The 27,629-nt window shown below is 41.6% G+C and overlaps 1 protein-coding gene across 2 annotated transcripts in view; it reads right to left on the bottom strand.

Annotated features, from left to right (window-relative positions):
- VPS53 (VPS53 subunit of GARP complex) overlaps nt 1-27,629 on the bottom strand; it is a 167,903-nt gene that overhangs the window by 114,993 nt on the left and 25,281 nt on the right. For both annotated transcript variants that reach the window (XR_005364750.1, XM_038548440.1), the window contains exons 5-7: nt 14,650-14,736; nt 10,144-10,259; nt 8,387-8,506 (exon numbers count right to left, since the gene is read on the bottom strand). Coding sequence is in view for 1 of the 2 variants with exons in the window: in XM_038548440.1 (XP_038404368.1) it covers nt 8,387-8,506; nt 10,144-10,259; nt 14,650-14,736 (323 nt within the window). In the remaining variant the exon portion in view is untranslated. The remainder of the gene's footprint in view (nt 1-8,386; nt 8,507-10,143; nt 10,260-14,649; nt 14,737-27,629) is intronic.

Below are 27,629 nucleotides of genomic sequence, written 5' to 3'. Positions count from 1 at the left end.
CTTTGGAATTAACTGTAAAGTTTCTAGAAATAGCAAGCAGCTCAAAACCACAATTTCTTTGGCTATTTAGCGGTGGCTGGCAACCTACTGAGAATTTTTTTTTTTAATGAGGGGATAGGGAGGACCCCAAACAATCTGGTTTTTTCTGTGGCACAGTTGTAATTATGCTTTACTCCAAATACTTTCCAGGATTTTTCCACTATCTTCAAAACTTTTAAAACCACTCTTACAGGTAGCTTTGCAGCCTCTTGAGTCATTCAGTGACAGAGGTAATGCTATTATTGGAGTAGCCCCCAAATCACAAGTAGGGCCATCCATCTAGAGTTGCCAAATGGACAATAGGAAGTATGCTTTGAGTATGAGCTCTGACAGGAGTGAAGAGAACTTGCTTTTGCAAAACTGTACCTCAGAGGTCTTGTGACTCCACATAATGGGCCTGGCAGACAGCCTCCCCTGGTGCCAGGTCACAAGACAGAGCTTCCAGAGGCTCAGGCCCCTCTGTCCTACTTGCTTCTTGGCAACACAAAGAGAGTACCAGTTCCTTCCTAAGCCACAAGGACAATTCCTGCAGGGGAAGTTCTTACACTCATTGGGGACATTTCCAGTCATATTCTCAAGGCTCCTGAGCATCTCGGCGATATGAAGGTTCCATCTCTGCCTCTCACCTTTCCCCCTTCAGCCCTTAACTCCATATTCTTGCTGAGGTGCTTGAAAAGACAACCAGAGCCTATGGCAAGGTTTGGTATTTCTAGAGTGCAGAAGACAGGAGAAGTACCAGAGTATGATTTGCAGATCCTCTTGCCATCTTCTCTAATCCATTTTCAAAGTCACGTCTTGAGACAGTCTAGACTTGGCCGTGCCACCAGTGAGCCATTTCCCTTAGGATAAGTCATTTCCCTTATATGTGTCACAACTAAGATTTGTGAAGAAAAAGGTGGGGGATGCAGGCCTGGACTTTCACTGTCTTCTCCAAGACTGACCATTCCCCAACACCCACCTTTACAGCACTAACTGGCAACAGCAGACACCTTCACAGGTGACTGCAAGTTGGATGTATAATTAATGTTGGAGCACAAGAATAGGCTTCAGAACATAAATATTTCCATGGGACATACACGTTTCCAAGTATAGTTTTCAAAGTGTCAATCAGTGTACTCAGATGAAAGAGTGACCATTTCCCTTACAGACATTAACAACAATATCTATAAACCCAAACCATAATTCCATGCATTTTCAGGGTGAGATGTGAATAGTAGTCTTTACAATCAGTTGCCTAAACAGGATCTGAGAAAGAAATCAACACTAAAAAAAAAAAAAAAAACACATCTTTGGCTAAATTCCTTCCTCTTTGAAAACCAAAAAGTTCCTATTGTAAAGAGATGGAGCAACTGAGACTCCATTAGCAGAAGAGAGTTGAGCTACCATGATTTTTAAGAATAATTAGGAAATTTATCTACAACTAATAGAGAAGAGAGTGAATAAAAATTCATCCTGGTATTCAAATAAGCTCAGTCCACTTGGGTGTGACAACTCAGTGTTGATCGCACTTAGGAAACAAAGGAGTCACAGTGCTGCTCAGAAAGGGAAGGTCAATCAACTGACTTCTAGCACTCTCCATGCCATTTGACAAAGGTGATCTTTCCTAAAACTGTGTTATCAGTTTACATAACAGGTAGCAGCAGCAGAATATAGTAAATTTTGAAAATTATTTAGACATTTGTGGATAAGGTAATCCTGATGCTTCTGCTACCTTATGAATGACTGCCCTGAGGGAAACACCCTCAGCACTTCACAGTAAGTTGAGCTCCCAAGCACAGTCTGTACTGGACAGAATGGTTAACTAGTCAGATTGGTCAGACACTCTATTTCCAAACAGGCCCTATAAAGAATCCAAACCCCGAATCTTAAGTGTGATTCCATGAGACAATGAAGTACAACCCTTATGCTTTTGAAACTGAAGTTCTTTCAGAAAGAACTTGTCAAAGTCCCATAGCTATTCAGGTCTTTTCATTCTCTGATTTCTTTCACTGCTACACAATGTGATAGTACCCACCCTCCCAACCTGCCAAATATCTCTCACGTCTAAGAGGTTAACTATAGCCCTGAAAAATACTTTTTAGTTCGAGAGTTTTACGAGTTTCAAAAGAATGCAAGAATCTTCTACTCTTTCTCAAGAAATATTGACTGATTACTAGAAATATTTGCTTTTATGGATATTCTTAAGCCAGGAGGCTCTGAATGTAAAGATGATATTAATGAAAAAAAATATTTCCTTCAATGCTACATTAATATTTAAGCATTTTCCAGAAGGGTAGTTGGAAGAAATAGTCATATTCAAATCAAGGTCCATGAACTTCATATTTCAAAGGTACAGGCAATGGTTTCAGAGCACAAACGTTCATGTGATTTCTACGATTTATAGACAGCAAGCTATTAAATTGGAGAAACTAAAGCAATACACAGAGTACAGCTCTGCTGCCCTCTCCCCTGCCCCTCAACAAACAGCTACTTCTATCATTTCCAGATGGTTCTACCATCACTATGCAAACATAAGGGAGGAGAATTCACCAGAAAAGATGCTAAAAATAAGAAATCTGGACTTTCCTCCAACTTTTAGTACCTCTTGAAAAACAACTGTAATCAAGCACTGAAAACCAGAGAGCTCTTCTCTCGTTTTGTTTTTTGTGTTACTTAATAGCACATATTTATATTTATTCTTTTTAACCCATACAAAATTTTTGCAAATAGAAGTTGTGAAACGAAAGTTAAGTCCTCCCATTTGCAGCAATCCCACATGGTAATGAATGTTCACATACACTGCTAGCATGTTAGATTTTTTCTCTTTTTAAGGAGAATGTTTTATAGCAGTGATCACAAAGTTCCTTCAAATTATAAAACCACTTCTTTGAAAAATGTTAAAAAACAGAGTCCTAAAAGACTGTATCCTCTTGTTTGTCCCTACATTACTTTTTTAGGAACAGAATTCAGTTCTGCCATATTCCTGCCATCAACAATGTCCATCCAACACAACCAATTAGTAACCAGCTCCTCCGCAGATCTCCTTGACCTTATGGTCACTGTCCTGGTAAGGTTCTTATCTTTTCTAGTCTAGAACATAGTCTCAATCTCCAGTCTTATGTACCTACAATACATAAGACTTTTACAAAACACAAATGAGAGCATGTCCCTCCCTGCTTAGGATCTTTCACTGTCCATGAAACAAAGAACAGATTCTTAGGCAAGGCATATAAAATCTGATCCTACCTACCTATGCAGACTTTCACACTTCATTGTCTCCCAAAGTTCCATGATGTCCTCTTTCTCCTTTTTTCCTCCTCTTCTTGTCTTGCTGGTAAGATCCTAGCTATTCTTTTAAGATCAGATGAAAACTGAATTCTACTGTGACCCCTGACCTTAGCCCCTGAAGGCTGAGTCTTTCAATTTCTCTTACTGGTTGTACAGCATCTACCAGTTTTGTTGTATCTATGCTATACTAAAATTTTCTACTAGTGTCTCCTCCACACAACACCAGTGAAACTCCCTGAGGGCAGTGAGTATACATTTCCTACTTTGTGCCTTCAGTACCTCAGCATGGGCCCCAGGACATACAAAGTCCTTAGTATATATCTATTAGGTAAATGAAGGAAAGAATCAGTTAACAGGGAAAAAAAAGATCAACTCTGGATTATCACAAGAGTAAGGGGAAGTAATAGTGCCTTCCCTTCTCCTCCATCCCCTGGGAACAAGTCTGCCCTCTCTAGCCAAGCTTCCTTCTTTTTGGCAGCTTAAAAGGCCCTGTTTGTCTGCTCCCTGGGCTACTCCATGCCCCCAGTGTGATATGGCAATTGGCCAGCTCTAAGTGTGAGGAGTTAGGAAGAATGGCGGACAGGGTGGTGATTTCCCTAGGATTCCGCCAAACTTTGTTCTTACACTCCCTACTGGCTCTCTGGCACTTCCACTATAAGATGGCACACTGAGCACATGTTGTCATCTCTTCTTCCTGCCCCAGATCCCTAGAAATAATAAAAGATATTAAGAAAAATCCAGAACCAGGCAAGAAAAAGAAGTGGTGCACTAGAAACTAAGGACTGCCTGGTAGCACAGAATTGAAGGAAACCATTGCTGAAACTGCTTTTCAAAAATGAAAGACAGGAGGGTAGCAGACAATGAGAGCAGGAGGGGCCCTGAAGCAAATGGTAGCAGGATATGTTGGGCTCTTGCAAGAGGAGTAACAAAGCCAGTCTCCAGGCCTGCATCCCTGCCTTGAACGCTCAGGTCAAGGAATGGTATGGGTCTGAGAACCCCAGGAGTGACCAGAAGGCAGATGAAGAAGCCCACAAGCGATTTACGATTTATGGGAGATGCTACTGCCCGACCCCAGGGCGGGGACAGGGGGAAAGAAAAAAAAAAAAGAAGCCCACAAGCACAGATTAACCACTGGCATATCTACCTGGCAGCTCCTCCAGCTCCAGCCCCACCACACCTTCTTAGAGCTATCTATGGCCCTTAGCTGAGCAGTGCATAGCCCCCTTTCCCTCACTAGCCAGTGGCAATAAAAGAGCATCCCTGATCAGGATGAAAGAATCTCAAAGTTAAAAATAAGCTTTCATCTAGAAATCACCAAACACTAGAAGAATGCTAATGCCAAGAAAGAAAGTCACCATGCTCAACAAACTGAAGACCTGCTATCAGAGGACAAAGAAACAGGACAGGCAACTCAGAGCTTTAAAGTACATAGAGGGCAGCCCCGGTGACTCAGCAGTTTAGTGCCACCTTCAGCCCAGGGCATGATCCTGGAGACCTAGGATCAAGTCCCACATTGGGCTCCCTGCATGGAGCCTGCTTCTCCCTCTGCCTGTGTCTCTGCCCCTCTCTTTCTCTCTCTAGTCTCTCATGAATAAATAAATAAAGTCTTAAAAAAAAAAAAGTACATATAATCTGGGATGCCTGGGTGGCTCAGTTGGTTGAGTGAGTGACTCTTGGTTTTGGCTCAGGTCATGATCTGAGGGTTGTGAAGATCAAATCCTGCGCTGGGCTCTGTGCTGGGCACAGAACCTGCTTAAGAGTCCCCCCTTCCCTCCTCCTCCCTAAAAAAAAAAAAAAAAGAAAAAAAAATCAAAGAAATATGGCAGCAGATCTAGAAGTTCCAATATTCGTGTAATAGGAATGCCACATAGAAAGAGCACAGAGAACAAAGCATAGAAACTACTCAAAGAAATAGAGGAAAATGATTTCTCAGAACTTAAACTCATGAGTCTTCAGATTGAAGATATGGTAAGTACAGACCAACTTGAAGGACAACAGACCTATACTCTAGTAATTCCTGACCATCCTCCTGACCCAATCTCAAGTGCTTCTGGAGCAAAATAAAAATCAAATTAGGGCAGCCCTGGTGGCCCAGCGGTTTGGCGCCACCTTCAGCCCGGGGTGTGATCCTGGAGACCTGGGATCGAGTCCTGTGTCGGGCTCCCTGCGTGGAGCCTGCTTCTCCCTCTGCCTGTGTCTCTGTCTCTCTCTCTGTGTGTCTGTCATGAATAAATAAATAAAATCTTAAAAAAAAATCAAATTAAAATAGATTACCTTATAAAGGAGTAAGAATCAGACTGACCAGATTTTTAATAGACAACAAGAAATACCAGAAAATAGATTTACCTATTCTAACAGCCAATGGGTAGAAGCAACCTGTGTGTCCATTCACAGAGGAATGGATAAACAAAATGTAATAAACACACACACACACACACATGCACACACAGACTCACACACACACGCACACTGAAATATTCAGCCTTAAAAAGGAATGAAATTCTGATGCATTCTACAACATGGATGAACCTTGAAACATTGTACTAAGTAAAATGAGCCAGACACAAAAGAACAAATATTGTATGATTCCATTTATGAGAGGTACCTAAACTAGGCAAATTACAGAAACATAAAAGAGAACACAGGTAACCAGAAGTGGGAGAGAGGAGGAAATATGGGTTATTCTTTAATGAATAAGAGTTTCTGTTTCAGGTAATGAAAAAGTTTTAGAAATAGAAGTGGTGATGGCTGTACAATATTATGAATATATACTTAATGCCACTGAGTTCTACACTTGAAAACTATTAAACTGGTAAATTTTATGTTATTTATATATTAACATAGTTAAAAAAAATAAAAGGAAGTAGGAAATCTGAATAGTCTAATTACCATGGAAGAAATTGCAGTGAGAGTCAAAGATCTGCCTTCAAGATAGGTAACATGTCCAGATGGTTTTACAGGCAAGGTCTACCAGCTCTGCCAAATATTAACTTCTAGAATATATAGAGAACTCTTACATAACAATAAGGAAAAAAATAACCCAATAGACAAAGAGACAATACAGGTAAACAGGCATTTCAGAGGAAATGCAATGGCCAACAATCAAAGGGAAACGAGTCTCAGTAGTCACCATAGAAATGGAAATGAAAGGAACCTGATGTTATTTTTCATCCTTCAGTTAAATAAAAAAGGAAAACTGACAATATAAAGCATGTTCCCTGGGTGGCGCAGCGGTTTGGCGCCTGCCTTTGGCCCAGGGCGCGATCCTGGAGACACGGGATCGAGTCCCATGTCGGGCTCCCGGTGCATGGAGCCTACTTCTCCCTCTGCCTGTGTCTTTGCCTCTCTCTCTCTCTGTGACTATCATAAATAAATAAAAATTAAAAAAAAAAATAAATAAAGCATGCTGAGGTATGGGTAAGTGGGTACTCACATACTGTGCAGATGGTTACTATAAATAGATAAAACCTCTTGGGAGGGCAAGTGGGCAGTTATTAAAATTTTAATTGCATTTTACCAGTGACCCAGAAGCTATCCTAGCAAAATATTTACAGACATGAAATAGCTTTTACAAATTAGAAGCAAACAATTAGTGATATGAAAATGGTTAATCTGTGGTATGTTATATTATGGAATTGCAGGCATCAATTAAAAAAGAACAAGGTAGGTCTGTACATATCAATGTGGAAAAATCTCTAAAATACATCACAAGGTTAAAACCAAAAAGTTTCAGAATGAAGCATATGGTGTGAAACCATTTATTCAAAACAAAACATAACAAAACCACAAATTGAAAGTACAGATTTATGTAAATGCATATAAAAATCTAGAGGGATACACATTAAATTAATAAGTCACTACATCACTATCTGTATATAGGTAGCACTAGGATCTCAGCTATAGCTAACGGAGACTTGAGTTTCATCTGTATATTTGATTTTTTAAAAAATAAAGAAAATGCATATCTGTATTATTTACATGATTAAAAATACAGAGACTTAACAAAAAAAGAAGCCTGTAGTAATCAGGCATCATTAGGAAGACAGAAATAAGAATGATGGCTACTGCTAAAGGCCTGCCTCTTTGTTCAAGAAAGGTTAGGATTCCTTAATCGTGATCAGCTCTACCTTCTCAGTATTCTTTTGGCTGCTACTTCTAATAGAAAAGACACTGAATTCACTCTCCCCTTACTCTCCTTCAGAAGCTTCCTCTTCCTTCTAAGTATCAGGTTTTCTTTCTACTGGCTCTGGATCCGGGACTGGAACTCAGACAGAGGTAGGAAGAAAGAAGACGCTAGCTAAGTCATCATTTTGTCACATCTGAAGTTCTAGTGGCAAATGAGATTTTTCAAAAGTTGCCACAGCAATATGGCCAATCTCATATGCTTTTTTTGTCAATGGGACTTTGACATTCCTCCCAGTGAGGGGGTGGGGGAGACTACGTTCCTTCCTCCCTAATCCTGGCAGCCCTGTGAGTACCAGAGTGATGCTGTGTGACTTCCATGGCCTTGTTCTCTTGGGAGGCTCATTCTTGGGACCCAGCCACCTTGCCATGAGGAAGTCCAAGCAGCCCATGGAAGATAACTCAGCTGAGCTCTCAGTGGACAACAAGTACCAACCTGCCAGCCACGAGAGTGAGCCATGGATCCCTCAGGCCTCTCCTGGCCCACCCCAGCTGATGCTGCATGGAGCTGAGGTGAGCTGTTCCTGCCAAGGCAGGTTAAATTACATGAGTAAAATATTCGTGTTTTAAGCCACTAAGTGTGGTGGTGGTTTGTTATAAGGAAATACTGTGGTTCGTGAGGGAAACAGTTTCCCTCACAAATGTGGACAACCAAGAGCTGGAGAACCACATATATAACTTACCAGCTACCCCTCCAGTGATGCCAGGCCAGCAATTACATGGTAAAAAATTGGAAAGGGGTATAGTGGACATCTATAGCACACAGACTTACATCAGATCACATCTGAGGTTCCTTCTTACAAGATTTTGCGGTGAACATACTGACCTAAGTGCTGAAGTGCATCCTAGCACCATCTTTTCTTAAAGCAGAAGACTGTTTTCTCCAATGACATTTTACCTTTCAGAAAGCTGCCGGATCTGTGGAATTCCCATATACTTGTGGAAATGCTCCAGAACATTCATCACACCTTGAAGAAGGTTAGCAACTTCTCCATACTGTCTTCGCCTGGTCATGGCTCTGCAAGGAAATAAATTGAGAATGTAGAAAAACACCATGACATAATATATAGATATGGAACCACCTATCCTGAGCTCCATAATAGAGCAACTCGATTTTAGTCACCATTCACTGAGCACTGAATATATATGGTCCTGCACACTGGAGGTGAAAGAAAATAAGACCTGGCCCAAATCCTCAAGGTGACATTGCTTAGTGATACAGAGTGCCAAATACCATCTAACTAATACCAAGTAGGATAAACTGAGTTCTAAACAGAATTACACGTTATATGCTATAGAAGATAAAAAAGAATGTGTGAGTGATGGATTCTCATTGGGTGGGGGGCAGGGAATCTGGGAAGATTTAGGTTGGGTATTATGGGATTAGCAGGCTTTAGACAGAAAATAGGGATAGGAATGTTACTATTTGAGGATTACAGCACGGGCAAACCAAACACATCTTCCTAGGCTACAACAAAGGGCATTTATATGTTAACTCAAATCTGTAGATTTTAAGCCAATGTTAAGCACCTCTTTCTACTTCCTTATTACTAAGGTTAACGAAGCTTCAGTAAAAGGATGCTAATAGAAGGACAAACTTTTAGATCTAAATTTTTCAGTAGAGTTGGGCTTTTACACTAAATGTATAATATATTACTTTCTTTAAGAGACACTAAAAAAAAAGAGGCATTTAAAAAGAGGACCAAGTTCAAGTCAACATGTTACCGTAATACCACAGCCTGGTCTCATAGTCTGGTGGGAAGGGACATCTGGAGCATCTGGAGCAAGGGACAAGGAAACTGCTCTTCCAGTCTCCCACTGGCTGGCTTACATCTCTGACTGCTACTTGCAGGAAGATGGGCTAGAGTTCGTTGGAGCTCACACAATGCCTGGAGAGACCAGGAAGGAGTTTGACCCTGTCCTCCCTCTAACTTCAGATGCTGCATCCAAATTTCTGTGAAGATTCTATGTCCTCACATGAGATTCCACTGAGGCTGGGGCAGGGGGAATTCTCAGCCTGAGACAGACAGCAGAAGTGAACTGGCATGTCAGAATCTTGCTAGTAAAAAAGGCCTCTGGATTGTTTCTTGTAATAAATAATCAGCTCTTCCTTTTAATACAATTTCTAATCTCATGCATCATTCCCTATAGCTCCCCTATGAAGCAAACAAGATACTAATGCCTTTGAAAAAGTGGGTTGAAAAAAAAAGTGGGATGAATGATAAATCAAAGCTCTCTTTCTTTTATTTTTTTTCAACCTCTGTTTCTATATGGATCCAACAGTATTGCAACTCAGCCCAGCACAAGTAGGAAAACCTGCCAAGACAGGGGCTACAGAGAGCAGTTATAGTCCTGAATGACCTTGTTGGCCTTAATGGCAGAGATCTACCACATTTCAACAAGCCATAGTCTTGGAATCATCCTCCACATGCTATCTGGGTTCCCTTCTCACTGACTTGCACAGGTGTTTGTCACATTTTGAACACCAGAGGGCAGAAAGCCAAATAGTAGCTAAACATTTGAGACCCATTTGCAGGAAGTGGGGCAGGACAGTGAGCCTTCCCTGGCCGAGAAGTAAAATACCTATAATGCCATTTTCCTTCCGTGGCACATTCATTTCCTGTGGACCCCAAAGAGAAAGGTGACACTGCTTACTCGAGCGAATCCACACCACCTGCTAACATGTGCAGGTGGTTCAGTGTTGTGATTGAGGTGGTCAGGTGGCGTTTGGCATGATCTAGCTGCTTAATATCGCGGGTGATTTCCTTAACCTAAGTAGAAAAAAAAAAAAAAAAACGGGAGAAAAAGGATGAAGGTTAAGAAAGATGTAAATCCATTTGCAGGTAGCTCCAAAAGAAAATAAGGCAAATGAAGCAAGGAAAAAAAAAAAAAAAAAAAACCCAGGTTAGCCCCTGGAGAAAACACATTCTCATCATATAAAATCAAAATACCTTCTAATCAGTCCATTTAAATCTCATGTGGCATTTCTTCAGATGACCCTACCCAGAGGTACAAAGCCTTCAACTGCGAGGAACAAAATGAACTTTATTTTTTGCCCCAAATGGAGGGATCCAAATAGCAAGTTAATATGAAGCATACAAAGTCCAGGGAGCCAAGTTTGGCACACCTCCTCTTCAACAAGGTCAGAAAAGAATGCATTCTGATCAGGGTGGGGGAACTACCAGGTTTGAAACAAAATGGGCAGTTGGCTATTTCTATTGAAGTGATCTTTATTCATGGAACTAGGATTTACTGCCCCATATCCAGAAAAAAAAAAAAAAAGGGCTTGCTCTGAAATCCCAAGAAGACTAAAACGTAACCCCTCTGTGGTGAGTACTTAATATGTACTGTCACAGAGGAGATGTGAAGTCTTCAGGGGCAAGAAGATAACTGGGGGAGTAAAAAATTCAGACAGTGTTGACCCAATGAAATCCAAGAGAAATAAACTGTACCTGGAATACAAGTATATATTTCAGTCACCAGAAAAGCATATTCAGTAGTGAAGTGGGAACAGTGCTCCAACTTTACTAACACCTAGGTAGAATGTTCCACTAAACTGCCGAAGTTCATGTTGATCAAGAAACTTTCTGAAAAGCAATTTGGTATCCCAGGTTCTTTGATACCCTGAAGGAAAGGAGTGCCCTGGATACTAAGCACAAACATTCTAGTCACTGGAAAGATCTACCTCCCATTAAAAGTGAAAAACACGGGATCCCTGGGTGGCGCAGTGGTTTGGCGCCTGCCTTTGGCCCGGGGCGCGATCCTGGAGACCTGGGATCGAATCCCACGTCAGGCTCCCGGTGCATGGAGTCTGCTTCTCCCTCTGCCTGTGTCTCTGCCTCTCTCTCTCTCTCTGTGACTATCATAAATAAATAAAAATTAAAAAAAAAAAAAAAAAAAAGTGAAAAACACTGGAAAGATCTACCTCCCATTAAAAGTGAAAAGTGAAAGAGTTAAGTTAATATGATCTGATTTTTCAGAGTTTGATCACCCCAGGTAAATCCATAAAGTAAAGATTATGACCCTCACAGCTTAGTTCCACACCCACAAACCTGCTAAGCTAACTTGGATCTTGGCAGTAAAAGTCTCTCTCATGGAGACTTCCCGATCAAGCCTGCTCTCTCTCTAACTCAGAGGCCCTCAAAGTATCTCTACTTCTATTACCTGGGGGTGGAGGTGGAAGGGGGAAATAGGTTAAGAATTTACCACTTCTCACTTCTTCAAGGAATGACTGAGCTTAGGGAAAAAGAAGATCAAGAATAGTATAGTGGGGGCACCTGGGTGGCTCAGTGGTTGAGCATCTGCCTTTGGCTTAGGTTGGGTCCTGGGATCAAGTCCCACATCAGGCTCCCAGCAGGGAGCCTACTTCTTCCTCTGTCCACGTCTCTGCCTCTCTCTCTGTGTCTCTCATAAATGAATAAATAAAATCTTAAAAAAAAAAAGAAAAGTGGTATAGTGAACAGGAGTTTGGCTCTAGAATCTGATAACCCACTTCCAACACTGAAATTGTCACCGTGTACTCCTACAGAAAAATCCTGCACCTCTTCTGAGGTTCCTTAGCTCCAGTGCTAACATCAGGGAGTCCTTTCTCATTCCTGCATTACTAGCAGTCATTAAATCCTGAGTATTCAGAATCCTGTGCCTCATCACAAAAAACTGTCCCTTTCTACTCATCCGTCAGACCCTCCCTCGAGCTCTGTACCAGAGCTCATCAGGCTCTACATTCCCAGGACCTCCCATCTTTACCCATCACATATTCTGTGCTTCTCCACACAAACCAAACTACTTGATATTCTCTAAACACCCTTAATGGCAACTCATGGAAAGGATGTTCAGGTCAAAGTCACAGAGATCAAAAAAAACAAAAAAACAAAAACAAAAAAAAAAACAAAAAAAAACAAAGTCACAGAGATCATTACACAAATAAAATATCCATAGTTAAGGTGCCTTAATTGTCAGACAGGGGCAGCCAAAAAAGGACAGAACACGAGATGGCAGGTTTTGGAGTTAGGTAGCTCTAAGGTTGAATCTCAGCTATTCCACTCACCAACTCTGTATCCTAGAATAAGCTACTTAGCCTCACTGAGTCTCAGTTTTCTCATCTATTAAGATGGGTAATCACAGGGGCACCTAAGTGGCTCAGTGAGTTAAGTGTCTCCCTTCAGCTCATGTCATGATCCCGGGGTCCTGGGATCGAGTCCTGCATCGGGCTCCTTGCTCAGTGGAGAGTCTGCTTCTCCCTCTGCCCCTCCCCGCTGCTTGTAGGCTTGCTCTCTCTCTCTAATAAATAAAATCTTTTTAAGGGATCCCTGGGTGGCGCAGCGGTTTGGCGCCTGCCTTTGGCCCAGGGCGCGATCCTGGAGACCCGGGATCGAATCCCACATCGGGCTTCCGGTGCATGGAGCCTGCTTCTTCCTCTGCCTGTATCTCTGCCTCTCTCTCTCTCTCTCTGTGACTATCATTAAAAAAAAAAAAAAAAAAATTAAAAAAAAATCTTTTTAAAACGATGAGTAATTCTAAAAATAATAATAATAAAACTTAGTTCACAAATTTGTTGTGAGAGCTAAATTAGATCACTTATATAAAGCCATATCTATGGCAAAGTATTTGGCACATTGAAGGAGCTCAACAAATGTCAGTTCTCTCTTTAATCCTACCCCTTCCTCCCTTTAGCAAAAGCACTATTTAGGAGAGCAAACTGCTTTAAAATAAGACACATACTAACTTTTGCACTTCAATTGCCTGTGGATGGTGCTAAGGCAGTGCATCCTTGGGGAAAGAACCACAGAGCAAGTCCCTCTCAAAGACTATTTCACTCTGTGACAAAGCAGGATTAATTTTTTTCCTCTGATGAAGGAGTTCTCTTCCTTTGACCCCTCGTTTGGTAGTTAAGGCCTGAAACACCGCCTGCCCAGGAGGAGGAACAGGAAGAGCCAACAGGTAAGAACAGCACCTGGCAGGATCTCAGTGTCTCTACCCCAGCTCTAGCTCTCAGTCTCTGCCTTCCTACTGGCCAGTTTGGATGAGGAGGCCTTGGTGGGCATGCCAGCACCAACTGATCCTTACTCAGGGCTTATGTGTGTCACACATCATCTCATTTATTTCCCACAATTCTATGATGTCCCCAGGACTATTATCTCCATTTTACAGTGACGAAACCAAGGCACAGAGAGATTAAATAACTTGCCACAGTTAGTAAGGAGAGGGGTTGGATCTCAACCCAGGCAGCCTGACTTCAGAGGTCATGCTTTGCACCACTCATCAAATTGCCCATCCCCCTCCCACTCCACATCCTTCCCTATCTTGCCAAATGGCCACTGAAGAGAGCTGAATGATACACAGAAACATGACATCAGATCTGTTCTTGTAGTAAATTAGAATAGGATGTAGGGTGACAAGACTGTAAGGATCTGGGAGTTTTTGTAACCAAAAGAAGTTGGCGGCCAGGGAGGGGTAGGAATGACATTAATAATGGCTTCTATAAGCCTGGTACTATGCTCAGTACTCCTCATACATTTAATTCTTCAACAATTCTTTAAGGCAGGTGTTACTGTTCTTATTTTACGGTTGAAAAAAATGGAATTCAGAGGTAATTCAAAGACATGACATTATGCGGTCAGAATGTAAGCACAGGAGCTAACATTTTATAGTGTTCCCCCATGAAGTAGGAGTGGGTGAGGCTGGATTCTCAGTGAGCAGAGAGGCCCTCCTGAGTACATCACCAGAGAACACAAATTTGTCAAGGGAGAACTTAATCAAAACCATAAGCACATTTCATGGCAGGATACATCCCACCTCCCAGATCCAGACCAGTTTTCATGCTATACGAAGTTATATATCATATATCTTAACTGAGAAATACATGATACATACAGATGCCAGAAAAAGGAATCCCAAATGACTAGAAAACTATTTTGGGGAGAGAAGAAAACTTTTCCTATTTAAAAACAGGGCTGCAAATGTAGGGCAGCAGGGATGGTGAGTCACTGCATGTGCAGCTCTTCTTGAATCAATCTGGAATGTACTCATAGGGCTTGCTTTAGAGAAGTGGGTGCTGTGGTTGGCAGCAAGTGGGAGAAAAAGCCCATTAATTAGTATGACTGGACAAAAACCTAACTTCCTCTTCTAGTGCAAAAAAGTTCGAAAGAAACCTAAACTCACCATTTGCTCCGACTTTTCTGCTTTGTCTTTGATATCTTTGATTTTGCCAAAGAGTTGCTGAATAGCTTTCTGGGCCTCTTCAAGTGCCTAGAATAAGAGAAATAAATGACAAACAAGAAGCAACCCGAGACAACACCAGTCACTACACTACAATCAAGTCTAGCTTCAGACGAAAACTACCATAAAGTTCTTTTGATTCATTGTACTTATGTATATGATTTTACTGCACCAAAGTAGTAGACAGACTCTAGCATTTGGATACAGGCAAACACACAGGATTCTTGCCAACCTGAATCATAAAGTTTTAATTTAAAAATGATCTCCCTCCATCTCAGGGATTACTATATGTTTTTAAATTTTTTTTATTTTATTTAAATCAATTAATTAACATAAAGTGTATTAGTTTCAGAGATAGAATTCATTGATTCATCAGTTGCATATAATGCCCAGTGCTCATTACATCACGTGCTCTCCTTAATGCCCATCACCCAGTTATCCCATCCCCCAACCCACCTCCCCTCCAGCAACCCTCAGTTTCTTATACTTAAGAGTCTTTTATAGTTTGTCTTCCTTTCTGATTTCATCTTATTTTATTTTTCCCTCCCTTAGGGATTACAAGGTGTTACTGTAATAACACATAAACAAGACATGCACACTTGTGCATTCTTTTGTGTGTGTATATATACACACATGTGCATAATAGCCATCAAAGCTTGTAGAGAGACAGAGGTGGCTATAAGTAGGGAGAAACTCTGAATTTTGAAAGTTCTAGAAGACTGTACTTTCAACAAAATCAACTGTTGGGATTTTGGGATTCCAGAACCATGCAAACCTTGAAGACATTTCTAGTACCCCATTTGGAAACCTATGACACGAAGTTAGAAAGGGACACTTAAAGCAGATGGTGAGCCAAATGTTTCTACTGAAAAACCTCTAAGATGGATGCCACACATTAAAAGTATGATAAGCCATGGTAGCTCCCTCGAGTAGGGGAAGTGATATTCGGGAGTTGTGAGGGTGCTAAAACCATACACATGCAGAACATATGTACTTAGAAAAGATGTAGCAGCCAGAAGAGCTCATACTATATTTCATCACACTTTATTTATTTTGGATTTAAGAGTGGCCTGTCCTAACTGGGCCTCACAAACCCTTTCTGAATGTAATGATAAGGCCAATGTAAGCCTCGAGCTGTGTGTGGCCCTCTTAGCCTACAAGGGGAAATAGCCAACCTCCCTGAGAGGGCCGCCCCGGAGGGAAGAGGAAAGCAGAGCTGAGATGAAGGGATGACAGAAGCCCTGACAGAATTATTTGGACTTCTGTGTTCAGCTGGACCCAATGAAAAAGCTACCTCTAGATCATGAATTAATATGTCTTTTTTGTACTTAAAAAACATCCCCAAAAAGCAAACTCAAGCTGGCTTCCTCTGCTGGAAATTCCTTCCTTGCTGGAGGCAGGGCTTGTGTCTTCCTTTCCTTCATAGGTGTCCCGGACTGTTCACTTCTGATACTGGGAATTCTTTCTGCTTTTGGAGTCCCTTGCCCTGTGTGTGGCTCAATCCCAAATAGGAGTTTCACATGCTGAGCTGTTGCATGTGACTGTATTACAGCTTCTAAAATGCAACCAGAAAGTCATCTGAGAAGCTGTTCCTTTAGCCCATTGTGGTCAAGTCTGAGGGGACACTATTTGGACAGCTGCTGGCACCGTCTCCTGGGGCACCAGGTCAGTGTGTGTTCTCTCTGCTGGATCGCTTCACTTGTATCGACAAAGGTTTGTGAGCAAAGGAGCTTCTATACTTGTGATTTCTGCCACCTGGACAAGGGATTTTAATCACCAGAAAGTCTAGTCTTAGAACAGTTGGCATTGCTGTCAGAGTCAAAAATTCCTAACTTGGGAAATGATACCTAAAAAGTAGGGAACAATCAAAAGACAAGATGGAATGGAAGTGGGTCACAGTAAGTAGCTCTACTCAATCCCATTCCACTCCAAGAGGATGCCTCATTTGCCAATGTTTCCACTCGGTTTCTTGACATTCTGCCTTTCTCATCCTAGTATTCAGCACCCCTGAAATGGCAGTGGTGGTTTGAGAAAACCCTCCACTTTTCAGCCAGCAGGCAGCAGTTTGAGGCTCGCCTCCACTATCACTGCGTGCAACCTCTCTGGGCATCTGTTTTATCGTTGGCAAAGTGCTGATGATGGCACCTATTTCCACGGTTGCTGGGAAGATTCAAGGACACGACAGGTGTTAAAAACCGCAGAAATATTATTTCCAAGGCTTAGGACTCCCAAGCAAATGCATGTCTGTAACATGTATAGACACCCAGAGATACATGCATATATAATGTCCCCCAGACCATACCTTTCCTTCTCAGCAAGACCACAAGGCCTGCCCTTCCTACCCTAAGCCATTCTGAGTGAATCCACATCCACTCATCCCACCTCCCCATCTCATCAAAGAATTATCTTCCTCATTTTTATTTTTTTTTAAAGATTTTTATTTATTTATTCATGAGAGACACAGAAAGAGAGGGGCAGAGACACAGGCAGAGGGAGAAGCAGGCTCCATGCAGGGAGCCCAATGCGGGACTTGATCCTAGGTCTCCAGGATCATGCCCTGGGCCGAAGGCAGGCGTTAAACTGCTGAGCCACCCAGGGATCTCCTCTTCCTCATTTTTAATGTTCACCTCCTCAAAACCAGCATACAAGCAAGATTCTTTTGATTGTTGCTTAGTACTATATCATCCAACTTCAGATTTCATAAAATTATGACAAACCAAAACCAAGTTCTAACAAAATTAAAATGATAAAAAGGAACGTCCATTTAAAACCAAAGGGGGAAAAAAATAAAATAAAATAAAATAAAATAAAACCAAAGGGGTGAAATGTCAAAATAAAATGTTCAACACAGCTACTGAGAATGTGCAAATCTTTGTTGTCTGTCTGGCCTAGTTCAAATGCCACTTGTTCCCCATCCTTTCCCCTACCTTCCTCCTCCCTCCCAACAAACTCTCCTGCAGCACACAGTGGAATCAATTCATTCATCATCTGAGTGCCTCAGATCCTTTATGGATACTTAACATTTACAATAATTTTTTTGTGAGTGTGTTTTCTGGTTGGACCATGACATCCTAAAAGGCATTCACTGTGACCTACTGGCATCGAGGGCAGAATAATATAGTAGGTGCTCAATACATGTTTATTAAGTTGAATTTTAAAATCAATCATGGCACACACACACATGCACACTCTGTCTTTGCTCTCAGGATAGACAGGCAACAAACACATCAGCCACAGTAGTTACAACTGAGCCAGCATTTCAACTGCAGACCTTCTGTCAAACAATATAATTCAGTTTTGCAATCCTCACATTAAAAAAAAAACACAAGTTAAGCCTAGGAAATGAGACAGGAAAATGTTTTAACTTGCCATGCCATCAATTTTGTAAAATTGTAGTATGTTACTCATATATATATATATATGTATGTATGTGTGTGTATATATGTATATGTTATTCATATTACTCATACATATATGTATACATGTATTTATATATATATAATTCATATATATATATGTGTGTGTGTAATTTCATCCACCTCAGAACCCTCCATATATTTTTCTATTTAAGAAAGGCACTTTTCAGAGCACCTGGGTGGCTCAGTGGTTGAGCATCAGCCTTTGGTTCAGGGCATGATCTCAGGGTTCTGGGACTGAGTCCCACATTGGGCTCCCTGCAGGGAGCCTGGTTCTCCCTCTGCCTATGTCTCTGCCTCTCTCTGTGTATATCTCATAAATAAATAAAATCTTTATTTTTTTAAAGATTTTATTTATTTATTCATGAGAGACACAGAGAGAGAGAGAGAGAGAGAGAGACACAGGCAGAGGGAGAAGCAGGCTCCACAGAGTCCAACGTGGGACTTGATCCTGGGTCTCCAGGATCACGCCCTGGGCCGAAGGCGGTACTAAACCGCTGAGCCACCCAGGCTGCCCTAAACAAAATCTTAAAAAAAAAAAAAAAAAGAAAGAAAGGCATTTTTCAATGATTGTCTTTGAATTAACTATATCTTTAGATTACTTCAGATATTTGTAAACACTATAATTTTCTCTTCTGAAATAATTGCTAAATCATTGTCTTTTTCTTTCTTTCTTTTTTTTTTTTTTTTTTTTTAAGATTTATCCATTTATTCATGAGAGGCACAGACACAGTTATTTCTCTAAGCACTGAAAACCCAGTGGCAGATGAGACACATGGTCCTCAAGGAACTTACTCTGAGAAGTGGCAGGTTGAGGACACAGTGGAAGAACAACTAACAAAGAAAGAAGATTTCAAGGAAGGACAGGTGTGTTGAAGAGGGAGAAGCAGGCCCCCCTACAGGAATCCGACGCGGGACTCCATCCCAGATCCTGAGACCACGACCTGAGCTGAAGGCAGCCGCCCAACCGCTGAGCCACCCAGGTGTCCTGCTAAATCACTGTCTTTTGACCATGCTGTTCAGGAACTAGAACAAATTTTAATATCCACTTTATTCAATCAACAACTACTATACTGGAGATGTGGGGATAAAAAATGTAATTCCTACTCTCAAGGAGTTTATACTCTAATAAGGTAAATAGGATAATAAACAGTAAGAACATTGAGATATGATAAAGATATGTAGAGAATGTCGTGGGAGCCCAGAGAGCCCATCGCCAACACTGGCTTTTTGTTTGTTTGGTAGGAAGAGAGAAAGAGAGAATGGAGGCCCACAAATTCATCTTGAAGATCACAACCTTACAAGCTACTATTTAGGCCAGGGTCTTTTAAAATAATAGCAATAAGAATAGCGAGTACTTTAAAAATGCTCTTTTTTTCTTTTTTTTAAATGCTCTTTTTTCAAATCCATCCTCAATCACAAATAATTCTCACTTTCCAGCCACACAGACCTTCTCTTCTCGTGCCTGAAGACAACCTGTATCTGAACCATTACTCTGAATTACTGTGACAGTTACAGTCCCAGCTCTATTAGTCAGCATTTCGTTAATTCATTCCTTCTATCATTCAACAAATATTTATTGAGCGTCTCCCATCTACCAGGTATTCCTCTAAGCACTGAAAACCCAATTGCAGATGAGACACACATGGTCCTCAGGAACTTATTCTGAGAAGTGGCAGTTTGGGGATACAGTGGAAGAACAACTAACAAAGAAAGAGAGAAGATTTCAGGGAAGGACAGGTGTGTTGGAGGAATTGAGCAGGGTGGTGGGAGTAAGGGAGATGGTCGTAGATGGTTTCCTGAGAAAGAATACATGAACTGGGGCCTGGAGGATGAAGAAGAGTCAGAATTTTTAGATCTGGAGTAAGAAGGATTTCAAGTAGAGACAACAAATAGAAGATCCTGATGCAGAAAAAAACTTCAGTGTTCTAAAGGACTTAAAAGGAAGGCAGTGGATGGCAGGGTAGTATGGCAGAGGGGGGGTGGGGGGGTGGCAGTGCTAATCATCTGGAGAAGGAGGCAGGTGCCAGAGTTTGGAGGGTCTTAAAGGCTTGGTGAAATCACAGGATTTTGTTCAAAGGGCAATGAGAAGCCACTGAAGGGTTTTAAACAAGGGACTGGTGAATGGTTTACATGCTATGTGGTGGGGGTTGGACAGAGGCAGGAAGGAAAGAGCCAGCTGGGAAGGGTGCTACAGTCTAGGTGAGAAATGGGGCAGGTCTGAAGCAGGTGGCCAGCTGTAGTGGGAAGAAGTAAAGTGACGGGATTTATAGGAAGATAGGACCTGCAGGACTCACACTGATGGACCGGATGTGGATAATGTAGAAAGAATCAAGGATTACTCTTTGGTTTCAGTTTGAAAAGCCACTGAATTACTCCCTTAAACTAAGTAGGGAAGACAAGAGAAGGAACAAGTTTGACAGACCGGTGTGTGTAGCGGTGGTGGGATCAGAAATCAAGAGATCTATTTCAATAGGCTAGGGGTGCACAGCCTCCTTGATGTCCAGTGGGGATATCAACCTGGACATCTAAGCCTGGAGCATGGAGGAAAGGTGCAGGCTAGAGATTTAAATTTAGAAGTCAAAAATAAATAAGCAAGCAAGTAAGTAAGTCATCAGCTTATAGATGATGCTGAAGTCTGTAGGACTAGAAATCACCCAGCAAGACAGTATAGACAACAAAAAAGAGAAAACTACACAGGTTGAGCCCTTAGTCACTCCAATGGTCAGAAGTCTAGAAGAAAAGAAAAAGGGAGAAAAGATGTGGCCTCCTTGTTGCAGCAGCGACATGAGAGAAAATGAGGGACTGTGGTGTCAGACGCCAAACAAGAGTTGGAAGAAGGAGGAAAAGATATTATGTCTTAAGCTCTTGAAAATTTGTGTAAATCAGGGGCACCTGGGTGGCTCAGTTGGTTAAGCGTCCAACTCTTGATTTCGGTTCAGATCATGATCCTGGGTTGTGAGATCAAGTTCTGTGTCAGGCTCTGGGCTCAGCACGGAGGCTGCCTGTCCCTCTCCTTTGTTCCTACCACCTGCTTGCCTGTGCTCTTTCTCTCTCTCTGAAATATTCAAATATATAAATAAAGTCTAAAAACAGAAAAAAAAAACATACACAACATTTATGTAAATTAGGATAGAGAATTGTCACTGCATTTGACAACAGGGAAGTTGCTGATGACTTCATGAGAGCAGTTTGAGTGGGGTCAAGGGGATGGGAGTGCACAGCGATGATACCATCAAGTGGAGATGAGTGTAGGGCAGAGGCCAGCATACAGTGTGGCCTGTGGGCCACATCCAGTGTGCCACCTGTGTTTATAAATAATGATTGGAACACACCAATCCCATTCATTTAGGTATTATATATGGCTACCTTCACCACACAACAGCAGGTAAAGTCTAAAGTACTTCCTATCTGGCCCTTAGCAGGAAAAGTCCGTTGACCTCCCGTGTAGATTATTTTTTTCAGAAAGTGTTTGCTATGAGAAGAAAAATGGGGCAATAGAAGGAGTGAAGGGAGGACGTTTTGAAGATAAGCAATGCCTGCATGTGGCTAATGTGGGAATAATTCAACAGAAGAGAATTGATTTGGGAGGCTAGGGGGATGGTGGTAATGAGACAATTATAGAAGAGAAGGACTTTTTCACAATGTTATTAGATTGTTTAGTGTATAAGTATTAGCTCTTGGGATGCCTGGGTGGTTCAGTTAATTGTGCATCCAACTTGGTCCTGGCTCAGGTCATGATCTCAAGGTATGGGATCAAGCCCTCATGTCAGGATCTGTGTTGGGCTGAGCATGGAGCCTACTTGGGATTCTCTCTCTTCTCCCTCTTCTCCTCCCCTCTGCTCACACACATGCACGTGCTCTCTCTCAAAAAAATAAAAATAAAATAAAATAAAATAAAAAAATAAACAGTATTAGCTCTCAAACAGGGCTGTAAGTCTCCTTTAGAGCATAGACCAAGGGCATGACCAGCATTCTTATATCCCCTATAGTTCAGGCAATCACCCATTTTGGTTGCCAGAAGGACAGGTCCAGTTTAGGACTACTGTCTCGGTATAATTATTAATAGCTCCTTCTCACTCTGAAAAGGGACTCTGGTGATTGACCATACAGTTACATCACCTACAGCATCTAGCCAAAGCTAGAGTACGGCTGGAACTTGACAAATACTTGCCAACTGATTAAAACTATCACAGGGCATTTCTCAGAAGAGTAGCAGTGCTGAGACCATTGCCATGAGTGAGGTGTGTTGACTGGTGGCCCTGCCTTTCTCTAACCTCAGGCATACCTATCAGCAGTGGTTCAAAAATACAGTATCCTGCTTTCTGTAATTGTTATCTATTTGGCTAACATGGAGTCTCATGCCCATGATACTGAAAGGGGTTGGTAAATTCTTTTTTTTTTTTTAAGATTTTACTTATTTATTCATGAGAGAGAGAGAGAGAGAGAAAGAGAGAGAGGCAGAGGCACAGGCAGAGGGAGAAGCAGGCTCCATGCAGGGAGCCCGATGTGGGACTCGATCCCGGGTCTCCAGGATCACACCCTGGGCTGAAGGCGGCACTACACCGCTGAGCCACCCGGGCTGCCTGAGGTTGGTAAATTCTAAACCCTTTGGAGTCTTCTAAAAAAAAAAAAAGTCAGGTCATGGGGTAAAAAAAGTACTACCTGAAAGGCAATCGCCCACCAGAAAGGACTGACTTTTTGGAGTGCAGTTTGCACCAAATTCTTTGATGTTATTGGTCATGTCATGCATAGTGATGCTTTGATGGGATCATAAGCACCATCTTCTAGCCAAATACCCTAAGACACATGACATTCAGCTAAGAAAGGCAGAAAGGACCAAGTTCTATATTCAGATGTAAGGTCTGAAGAAGTGTGCATGATCCCTTCTCAGGGAGTTTCTACCTGAAGTCCTTATTCTCAATCTGGCATCCTACTAGATCCATCTCTGCCAAAGGTACCACGTTTTTCTTCCAGCAAACAAATAAGACTCACACAATCTTACATTTCACAGTCTTAAAGAAAGATAAATTGTTTGCCAGATTTTTTTTTTCAGATTGGAATACTTCTGCCTGTTATAACAATGTACCAAAGTTGAGGAAATTTAACACAATTCATTTTCCAGAGTCAAAAGGGTTCTTCAGAAGCCTCATTCCATTAAGCAAGTCCATTCTCAACACACACCCCAATGTTTGATATCTAATCTCTACTAATCAATTACCCAGGAAGAAGAGTGTTTTGTAATTTGGAAGAATCATTAAAAACTTACAAAAGGTTAAGATTTTATTTTTAACTAATACTAAAATACTTTTACTACCTGGCTAATGAGAAAATGTGCTGAAAGAAAGATTCTGGCACTGTCCCTAGACACTCTTTAAAATAAATGTGGCTACTTTCCCATTCCAAGCTGTATGAGGATTAAAAACAGAAGTATCACCCAAAAATATCTGCTTTCAATCTACCCTTACCAGAATTTCTAGACTGAGCACAGGAATTTCTAGACTGAGCTAAGCCTGCATTCAAGGGTGTTAGTTCTCTTTAGACACTCTAATTCTACAACTGGGAGAGGCAAAGCAACCCACTGAGCTAGCTTAGAAGACTAAGTGAACCAATTAGGCTATCTCTGGTTTTTTGTGTACCATTAACTGTAACCATTATTCTTAATTTTCCTTGCTTCCTGAAGTAGACCCTGAATAGAATACCAAAGGCCCATTAGGTCACGAGCACAGAAAATAAGCAGCATGGAACCTGGCACCACAGACTCTACTGCCTTTTTCTTTTATCTTTTAAATTTTTCTCTCCAGAACTATTATTTGCCACCTGTGTATACAGAGGAGATCTGAGTGAATGGAAATGTGGAAATGCTTTAAGAAATTAATATCCCTTTTGGCTCTTAGATTCATGTAATTTTGTAGTTTGCTCTATTAGAGAATTATATCACCTTTATCCTGTGAGTCCACAGGCAGCCTTTAAGAGATGTGAGACTGAGGGATGCCTGGGTGGCTCAGTGGATGAGCATCTGCCTTTGGCCCAAGGCGTGATCCTGGGGTCCCAGAATCAAGTCTCACATTGGGCTCCGTGCATGGAGCCTGCTTCTCTCTCTGCCTATGTCTCTGCCTCTCTCAATATCTCTCTCTATGTTTCTCATGAATAAATAAATAAAATCTTAAAAAAAAAAGAGAGAAAGAGAGAGATGAGACTAAGATCCCATTTGTCACCACTGCAGAAAGGAGGAAAAGGTTAATTATTTTCAGAAGAACTGGTATGGCTTTATGTTCCTCGAAAAAATAAGGTGCTAATATTCAAGGTTCCTGGGAAGAAAATTGTGTTTTCCCACTATTCTGTTATCATTTCTGTTGTCCAACTTTATGTTCGTCTGCCAGTTCCTTTCCTATTGTTTGGAAAAGGAATGCATCATATTAGTAAAAAAGCAAGGGTTTTTTGAACCAGCAGCCTGGGATTTGAGTGTTGGCCTTGCCACTTACTGTGTGATCTCTATCAAGCCACTTTACATCTAGGAGGCAGGGGCTCACCATTTCTAGAACAGGAGCTCCTACCTCAAAGACATTTTTTTTTCAAAAACATTTTGTTAGGAAGGAATACACAACTTATTCGTGAACACCTCTGGAACTATTAACCCAGTTCTCTCCTTCTGGGAATCTTTCTCTCATCGTGTTCTTAGAGAGTCTGCTGTCTCAGAAGCAGGCCTGGTCCAAGCTGGGCCAAAGAGTTTTCTTGTGACTTTCCAGAATAAATTGGCAAAAAGAGGTCATCTCTCTCTGGTGGGAGCCCAAGATGAGAAGCTTAGTTAGAGAGCAGCAAGTTTCCCCAGTAAGGGGAGGAAGCTGGTCTCCACATAGGGATGACAAAGCCAATACAGGCAGACAGACAAATACAGAAAACTTTGGAGCATTATTCCAATCCTGAGCTTGAACTGTTTGACAAGCTCAGCTGACACTACTCTTCCACAGTCTAACTTCACCTTCTTCAAAACAAGACACAAGTGCCTTTCAAATAATCCCCCTTTTGGCCTAAGCCTGCTTGAACTGGGATTTTGTTTTCTGCATCTGAGAAAATTCTGACAGAGGATGCAGCTCATAAAAAGGGGCTCACTAGGGCAGCTCAGCAGTTTAGCGCCGCCTTCAGCTCGGTGTGATCCTGGAGACCTGAGATCGAGTCCCATGTCCAGCTCCCTGCATGGAGCCTGCTTCTCCCTCTGCCTGTGTCTCTGCCTGTGTCTCTCTCCTCTCTGTGTTTCTCATGAATACATAAATAAAATCTTTAAAAAAGGGGGAGGGCTCACTAAATGGCCATTATTAATACTATTCCCAGATCTCCCCAATGGAGTATGATACTTCATGTGTGACTATTCCTTCAATAGCCAAATGTTGTCGACCACCCTTTAGAGTTTGTAAGTAAGCTGTTTAAGTTCAACATCTACAGGCATACGCAGAAGAATGGCTCACGGATCAGGAAAACTATACCTTTGAACTACACTGTAATTGAGACATTGTCCAGGAAAAAAAAAAGTTTCAATCTTTTGTTCACTTTTTCAATAAAATAAGCCTATTATATATACTATGCTAGATACTTAAAAGAAAAGATCATTAGATGTAGACATGTCTTTAAAGAGTTTGTAAGGAGCACATGAAAAAATGCTCCACAGCACTTACCATCGGGGAAATACAAATCAAAGTTACAATGAAATACCACCTCATACCAGTGAGAATGGCAAAAATTAACAAGACAGGAAACAACAAATGTTGGAGAGGATGTGAAGAAAGGGAAACCCTCTTGCACTGTTGGTGGGAATGCCAACTGGTACAGCCACTCTGGAAAAGAGTGTGGAGGTTCCTCAAGAAGTTAAAAATAGAGCTACCCTATGACCCAGCAATTGCACTACTGGGTATTTACCCCAAAGATACTTATGTAGTATGTAGTATGTAATGCCAGAACACCTGCACCCCATTGTTCATAGCAGCAATGTCCACAATAGCCAAACTGTGGAAGGAGCCACGATGTCCTTCGACAGATGAATAAAGAAGATACTACACAAACATATAGTATATATATCTATAAATAGACATAAAGTATATATATACTATATATATAGTATAAAAAAAAGAGAGAGGAGACTGAGATCCCATTTGTCACCACTGCAGAAAGGAGGAAAAGGTTAATTATTTTCAGAAAAAAAAAAATATATATATAATGGATATTACTCAGCCATCAGAAAAGACGAATACCCGCCATTTGCTTCGACGTGGATAGAACTGGAGAGGTTTTTTTTTTTTTAAAGATTTTATTTATTTATTCATGAGAGACAGAGAGAGAGGCAGAGACACAGGCAGAGGGAGAAGCAGGCCCAATGCAGGGAGCCCGACGTGAGACTCGATCCCCGGTCTCCAGGATCAGCCCTGGGCCAAAGGCGGCGCTAAACCGCTGAGCCACCCAGGCTGCCCTAGAACTGGAGAGTATTATGCTGAATGAAATAAGGCAATCGGAGAAGGGCAATCATCATATGGTTTCACTCATATGCAGAATATAAGAAATAGTGAAAGGGATTATAGGGAAAGGGGGGGAACCGAGTAGGAAAAATCAGAGAGGGAGACAAACCATGAGAGACTCCTAACTCTGGGAAACAAAGGGTTGTGGAAGATGGGGTGACTGGGTGATGTGCACTAAGGAGGACATTTGATGGGATGAGCACTGGGTGTATATGTTGGCAAACTGAATTTAAATGAAAACATATAATAAAAAAATGGAAGAGTTTGTAAGGAATACATGTAAGAAACAGAAATAACTGTAAGATAATAACACAAAGAGAGTAAGAGTGAAGAATGCCAGAATCACTTGGAAACCACTAGACATCTATCAGAGGTAGAAAGCTAAGGGTAAGTATCCCTCATTAATGGAATGTCCCTTGTTTTTGAGTCTGTCTGCCACCTGGCATCATGAAGAGCTGTTGCTATGGAAAAAGGGCATCCTCAGCTGGAGGAGAGATGCTTTAAGAAGCCTCAACAATAATAACAACGCAGCCCATTCCCCATAATGGCGCCAAACAGCAGCAGAGACTACAAGAATCTCACAGCTATGGATGGCTGCATGTGTACAGTTTCCCTGTAGAACACTGGGTACCTTCTCAGTCTGGCAGTCATTGTCAAATGCCAGATGGCCACCCATGAGATGAGAATCACTGGTGTTAACAATAATTCCTCCAGTGCTCATTCAGAAACCTTAAGTACAAAGGGGGTTTATTTAAAGCACAGATTTTTTTTTTAAATTTTTATTTACTTATGATAGTCACACAGAGAGAGAGGCAGAGACACAGACAGAGGGAGAAGCAGGCTCCATGTACCGGGAGCCCGACGTGGGATTTGATCCCGGGTCTCCAGGATCGCGCCCTGGGCCAAAGGCAGACGCCAAACCGCTGCGCCACCCAGGGATCCCTAAAGCACAGATTTTTTTCCAAGTTTGTGAACCAAAAGAATGTAAAGGGCAAAAGGA

Source organism: Canis lupus, chromosome 9 (genome assembly GCF_011100685.1).
Source record: "Canis lupus familiaris isolate Mischka breed German Shepherd chromosome 9, alternate assembly UU_Cfam_GSD_1.0, whole genome shotgun sequence".
In the NCBI taxonomy this organism is placed as follows: Eukaryota; Metazoa; Chordata; class Mammalia; order Carnivora; family Canidae; genus Canis; species Canis lupus.
This window is presented reverse-complemented; position numbering and strand designations above follow the sequence as displayed.